This window comes from Thamnophis sirtalis, unplaced genomic scaffold, assembly GCF_051295495.1.
Source record: "Thamnophis sirtalis isolate CommonGarterSnake01/CBP01778 unplaced genomic scaffold, rThaSir2_p1.2 scaffold_8, whole genome shotgun sequence".
NCBI classification, from domain to species: Eukaryota; Metazoa; Chordata; class Lepidosauria; order Squamata; family Natricidae; genus Thamnophis; species Thamnophis sirtalis.
In genome coordinates, this window is record NW_028261388.1 from 45,874,874 (window position 1) to 45,881,762 (window position 6,889).

At 34.6% G+C, this 6,889-nt stretch overlaps 1 protein-coding gene across 1 annotated transcript in view; it reads right to left on the bottom strand.

The window, feature by feature from the left end:
- Positions 1–6,889, bottom strand: part of TMPRSS15 (transmembrane serine protease 15) — a 65,411-nt gene that overhangs the window by 37,248 nt on the left and 21,274 nt on the right. The window contains exons 9-11 of the mRNA XM_087722048.1: positions 5,506–5,614; positions 3,005–3,114; positions 689–826 (exon numbers count right to left, since the gene is read on the bottom strand). Of these exons, the coding sequence (XP_087578174.1) occupies positions 689–826; positions 3,005–3,114; positions 5,506–5,614 (357 nt within the window). The remainder of the gene's footprint in view (positions 1–688; positions 827–3,004; positions 3,115–5,505; positions 5,615–6,889) is intronic.

Here is a 6,889-nt window from a genome sequence, read left to right on the forward strand (position 1 = left end):
GCATTTAATATAACAACTGGTATAGACAGAGTGACAGTATTTAGTACTATTTTTACAGTGAGTTGGACATCCTTCTTAAACAATGGCTGTTCCACATGACACTAGCCATGCACTCTGCCCTTATAAGCTGTGCACAGTGATATTTGCTTGTCTTATTTATCTACTTTTCTCACAGCCAACTGCTGGGAAAAGACTTGACAGCCAAGGAAAAGGCAGAGAGCTTAAGCCATGAAGTATAGCAGGCATCACATAAACTGTATGTATCTACAGTTGACTCTCCTCTCAGGAAGCCAAGATGATGCATGTTTATTCTTAAAGTAGCAACACTGTGAGTCTGAGGCACATTAATAACTGACCTAATTGCCCAATATATTACCTGATTGAAGGAAACATGATCCAGGATTTCAGTCTACCATATTGGTTTTCATGTGATATTACCACCAATGAACTGAAGCATTTGATTAAGTAGAAAATTACAGAAAGCAGATAGCAATAAGACATTAATGGTAGAGATCGGAATGAATAGTTGGATGGGATTAAAAAGGATCTGTTCCTTTGTAATTTTTAAATTACATAATTGATAGCTGTTGCACATTGAGGAAGCTGTATGCTATAATTATATTTTTCAAACAGTAGTCATAGCTCTATTTTGCTGTAGTACTTAAATATAAATTACAGGTATACTTACTAGTTAGTTCACTTGTATTAAATGCAGTGTAGGTTGCATTAAAACCATTAAGGTTTCCATGTAAATTTGTGATAAATTCTACAGTGGCTTTATCAGAAAAAATATAAACTGTACCAGGATTAGAACCTGAGATGTAAGCTAAGAACAAAAAACATAATGGAAAAAAAATCAGAATGGAATAATATTATACCTATTCAAGTAAAAGTGAATCAATTGATTTTGTTCTGTGGAAAGTTGATACAAAACTATATTTCTTCCAGTATGTAAACATACTGTCAGTGTTCCATGCAGAATTAAATCAGAGTTCAAGGCAAAACGATCCTTAAAGTTCCAATTTAATAAGTAAGACATCTTGGCACATCTGTGGAATCCCAATTCTGGAAGTTACCTAGGATTCCCACCCAGTTGAAAGTTCATGATCTTGTCCCCACACCCACAAATCCATCACATGATCCAATCTACTTCTTCCACGCTGGCATCTCCACCCAGCTGGTTCCGGTCAGGTGCAGAGGTGCGGAGACAAAAGATGACCTTGGGCTTGTAGAAAAGAATGACAACAACACATTCCACAATTCTACTCCTTTCTATTCCCCCTCTCAACTACTACACTAATGAAACAGCATAATGAAATAAGATAGAGTGTGGCAGGCCAAAGATCCTAAAAGGGATATAATTGCAGGCCTGACACATACTTTCATTAATGTTCATGCTTCTTAGTAACAATTTAAATCAAGTATATCTAAACTTTCAATAAGATTCTAGTCACAACAGTCAATTGCAGTTAGTTTAATGAACTTAAAAGTAAGCAGATCATTATATAAATATAAGTAAACTCTGTCATCTTCACACAAAAGGACTTATAATGTCTCCTGGTTATTATGTCTCCTGGGCATTTATTGTGTCTCCTGGTTTTCCATAGCTATCGTTTCATTCAAAGAAAATGTTTCAGAAAGGTATGGATTTTGTCTATGAAGGTGTAGGTGGTGTCATGGACTACAGTGAAGTATATAAGAGCCAAGGTGGCGCAGTGGTTAAATGCAGCACTGCAGGCTACTGCTAGATCAGCAGTTCAGCGGTTCAAATCCCAGGGTTGGGCTCAGGGTTGACTCAGCCTTCCATCCTTCCGAGGTGGGTAAAATGAGGACCCAGATTGTTGGGGGCAATATGCTGACTCTCTGTAAACCGCTTAGAGAGGCTGAAAGCCCTATGAAGCGGTATATAAGTCTACTGCTATAAGTCTACTGCTATTACTGTTAGCTGTAGTTCGGCGGTTCAAATCTCACCGGCTCAAGGTTGACTCAGCCTTCCATCCTTCCGAGGTGGGTGAAATGAGGACCCAGACTGTGGGAGCAATATGCTGACTCTGTAAACCGCTTAGAGAGGGCTGAAAGCCCTATGAAGCGGTATATAAGTCTAACTGCTATTGCTATTGCTATCATCTTCTCAAGACAGAGGGAGCATATTCCAAGAAGGGGGCAAGACAGTGTGGTGCTGGACTGGAGTCAGAGAAAGAGATTTAGGATGGTCACTCCCTAGATTTTCCCTAGAATTTCTCTAAGTGTATCTGTTAGATAAGAGTGATATAGGTTTCATCTGGCAAGATTTTGTCTGAAGAGTGTGAGCAAATAAACAATTGAAATTTGGTTGGCTTATATTCTATGTCATTCTGTGCTGGGACTGACAGTGTAGTAATTATTATTTTTCTAAAAACTCTTGAAATATGTAAACAAAAAAGAAAATGTTAACCCCCCCCGCCAAAAAAACCCCTTATGCTTCAATACTTACACTTGTCATGTAGGGCAATAACAACTGAATGTGTTTTGTCAGCTGAATGAGTAAGTACATAAAAAGCTCAGAATAGTATAAACACATTGCAAAGCCTAAATGAACATATGATTAATAATTATGTCCCAAGTCAGTGTCAACTTTTAGCAACCACCCAGATCTTCTTCAAGATGATTTGTCCAAACCTGGTGTGACACATCTTCCAATGGTGCATTTTTCTAATTAGTCCAGTGATCTTGATAATCCTACTGTATTTTCTTCCATGTTTTCCAGCATTATAAATTTTTCAAGATAACTAGATTTTCATATAATGTGCCCATAATATACACTTAAGCCTAACCATTTACACTTTGAATAAGAACTCTGGATTGATCTTCCAATATTTGTTTTCTTGACTATTCATTACATTTTCAAACCTGTCCAACACCAAATACTCTTTCTATCCCGCTTCTTCAAAGTCCTTAGAATACCTCTTTCTATTCAAATCATAGGATTCATTTATTTTTAACATTTAATTAAAAGGCATCTTACCTCTTAATATCTTTGTTGGACCTATACCTTCATAAATACTTAGAACATCCTTAAACTCTTCTGTCTCAAAAGCAGTGAAGTTAATTTTGATAGATAGGTGCTTCTCCATACTAAAAGAAAAACATCATGAAAGATGCCATATTAATGATTAGGAAATCATAGCTGTATTGCAGACTTGTGATAATGTGAAGTAATTTTTTTGTTACTACAGGTTGTTTTTAGTTATGTATTTGCAACAGAAAGTAGGAAAAAATCACTTTCCTGGAAAAAAAATCTTACGAAACATTCTCAGCCTTATCTGAAAATGCTTCTAAAAGTCATGGTGCTCTACTGAATAGAACAGATTAGGAAGCTTGTCAACTAAGAAGGAAGATTCCTTTCTCTGTCCTTGTCTATCTGTTCAGCTAAGTCTTTTGATTCTTCCTGGAATATTTTCAGAATGAATGGAGGAAGAGCAATCATCATCATTATCATCATCAATCATCATCTTCAATCATCATCATCATCAATCACCATCACCAAATGGTTTCAAATTGCTTCCTTTAGTTTTTTTTAAAAAAGAAAAATTCCACAGCAGTAGTTGGTGAAAGTAGGCGTTGGTGTACAATTTGATTCAGAGCCTCTTCTGTTTACTTCAGATGTCTGTGCCAGGATTGCAAGATTTAAATTTGAGAATAAGTATGCCATCATTAGGAGCCTAGGCAGCTGAATGATGCATATATATTTGATTTCAGGGCTAGACGAATAGGTTTCAGATGTAATCATAAATATTTTGATTTGTATAATTGTCATTTTTCTTGCTTGATACTATTGTCTATGATACTTGGACCAAACTTTTGTGTGGCTTGTTTTGGGTGGTGAATTGATTACCATTCTCTAAATTTAATTGTATATGACTACTGCTTTTGGCTTTCCAACCAGAATAGTGGTAAAGGGCTCTCTATATAACTTTTAGGGGTAATTTTCTAAGGTCATAGATTTCTAATTTTCAAAATAACAATCTATGGTTATTTGATATAGAAAGCAAAACATATGAAATATGTTTCTTTATTTAGGCTATAAGTTTCTGTCTAAGAGAATTTGGCCAAAGAAATAGAAATATTCTATAATTTTAGAACTTTATCCCAGGGTCCATAGGATTGATCACACTATAATAATTATTAACATGGCAGTTGCATTATATATTTCAAACAGAGCTTATTTACACTGCTATATTATAGTTTTTGTTATATAAGCACAATGATTTTCAATACTCAGGAGGCAACCATGAAAATGTGAAACTGCAAACTGTTTTAATTTTAGTAACAGTTACAGTTCCCAAAAGACATGAAAAATATGTTTGACCACAATAATTTCAACATGCTTGTCAAAGTCAGCCTGGTAACAGAAATTGAGCATTGATCTATGTGATCTATAATTCTTTCTGTTCATTCCTTTGTAGTACTTATGCAGATGGGAAAATAATCTTAAAATTATATTTGACAAAAGAAAACAAAAGAAAACTTTGGGAAATGAAACTTAGTAAAGCACATTTGTTAAGTTTCATTAGTATATTAAAAGAATATTATATGGTTCAGAAAGAAATATAAAATTTAATGAAGAAACAGTAATGTCATCATAAAAACAATGCTAGTAGAAATAGCAAGAATAAAAAATATATTCTCAGCTTCAGCTGAAATGCTGGTTTTTGTTGTTATTAATTCCTCCAGAAGGAGGATGATAATATTAGGTGAAATTTGACATATTTGTTTATATCATCATGGGAGGACTTCAAAATATCTAAAATGATACAAAAACATTCATTTAATATTTCATTAATATCCAAACAAGCACACGGACAGTTTCTTACCAGATGAATTGGAATAGTTTCTTTCTTACACATTTTAATATTTGGATCCAGAAAAAAAAATGCAAATCGGCCATTAAAAGATATTCTGTTAAAATCTTTAGGCAATCCATTAATATGGACCAGATAGACGAGTAAATAAAAAAAAATGCACAGCTTCAATCCTGTTATCAAACCCTATGGCATATTGATTGGGACTCCACACTGATGTTAGTATTTTGTTCTTTGGTCACATGTTGTGTATAGAGTAGTGGATATTATCTCTGATGTTACTAATTTTCTTTTTTCTTTTGTTATATTTTTGCCTATAATCACTTGGAAGTGATTATAGGCAAAATATATAGCTTAAAATATAAATCTTAAAAATGAAATAATTATATAAATAAGGAAATGGCTGACATGAGTTAGCTGGAAGGACTTTCATGCAACAGCTACTAGGATAGGAGTTTAAAATTATACTAGAGAATGGTTTGTTATGTCTTAAAATTAGATAGATATTGCAATATTAGAAAAACATAGATTTATAAGGAGCATCATGATAAATATTGGCTAGATTGCATAAATTAAACAGTTAAAGTATTAATATAAGGGGAAAAGGTCATTTTGATTGCCGAAAGTGTCCAATTAAGATCGAGAATGTTATGAAGCATCTTACTTTATTATCCATCGACAAACAAGATTTGAGTTAGAGGGTTCTGGATAATGAATAGAATGGAAAGATCCGGACAAGCCATCTAGAATGAATTTTCCATCACAGGGTGTAGCTGTAAATGCAGGATGATAAAAGATGATTTTGGAATATGATGAAAATATGCTGATTGTATTTCAAAATATTTTGCTTTTGATTGAATAAACATTGATAATGGTAAAAATATGTCCACTCAAAAAATAATGTCACTGATTAGAAAATAGAATTTAGGAGCTTTAATTTAGTTGTATAATCTAGAGACAGATTCTGCATGGCTCAAATGAAATCCTAAACTTAGAAAAACTATTTAAAAATAACAAAAAATTATTAAACAATCATCATCAACAACAAAAAATACCATTCCAAAACAATACTTCAAAATAATACTTGAAACTACAAAGATTGTTCAAAGAGTTGAATCATTCTCAGCCAATATCTTTTTTTAAAAAAAATTACACACTTTATACTTAAATAAATTAATGAAAGAACCTGCTTAATAAAATTATGTTCTACATAACTCTGGATTTTCAGAAATGCTATTATTCATATTTCAGTACATCAGTACATACAGTATTTTGAAAGCTGAATTAAGATATTGAACAATTGCTTAATTTTGTGAAAGGAGGGCTTCTTAGGTTATTCATTACCTATATTGTAGCTGAGATCTGCACTGATTTATTGAAACTATTAAAATTATACCTTTCCTGTGCTGTGTGTCTTTTAACTAATTGATTTGTACCCCACCATTGTCCATGGGGTTGCAATGGGTCAGACACAACTTCTTAACTAACAATAACATCCCACCATTATTATTATTACAAGTAACTCAAGGGAGCAAATATAAATACGTCTTCGCCCTCCTATTTTCCTCATAACAATAATTCTGTGAGCTGAGCTGAGATAGAGTGCCTGGCCCAAATCACCAAGCTAGCTTTTATGTCTAATTTAGGACTTGAAATCATGGTCTCTTGCTTTCTAGCCTGGTGTCTTAACCACTAAACCAAACTGGCTCCTGGCTTTATATTCATATCCAGTGGTGGCTTCCGGCTGGTACGGCCCAGTACAGTCGTACCGGTAGTAGCCTGGAGCAGCTGACAGCATACCAGTACAGTGGCTCGTTTGGCCCACCCACCTGCCTGTGTTCTATACCTGTTTTTAAAGCAACCGGCCAATTGTCCATGCGCACACAGCTTGCGGCACCTGCATGAGCTCCGACAAGCAGCTGGGTGTCACAGGGGCAGTGGAATGCGCATACGTGTGCAGCACGCATGCATGAACAGGATGTGCAGCCCCGTAAGCAGCGTACCAGTAGCGACAGGGAGAGGAACCCACCACTGTTCCTATCATATAC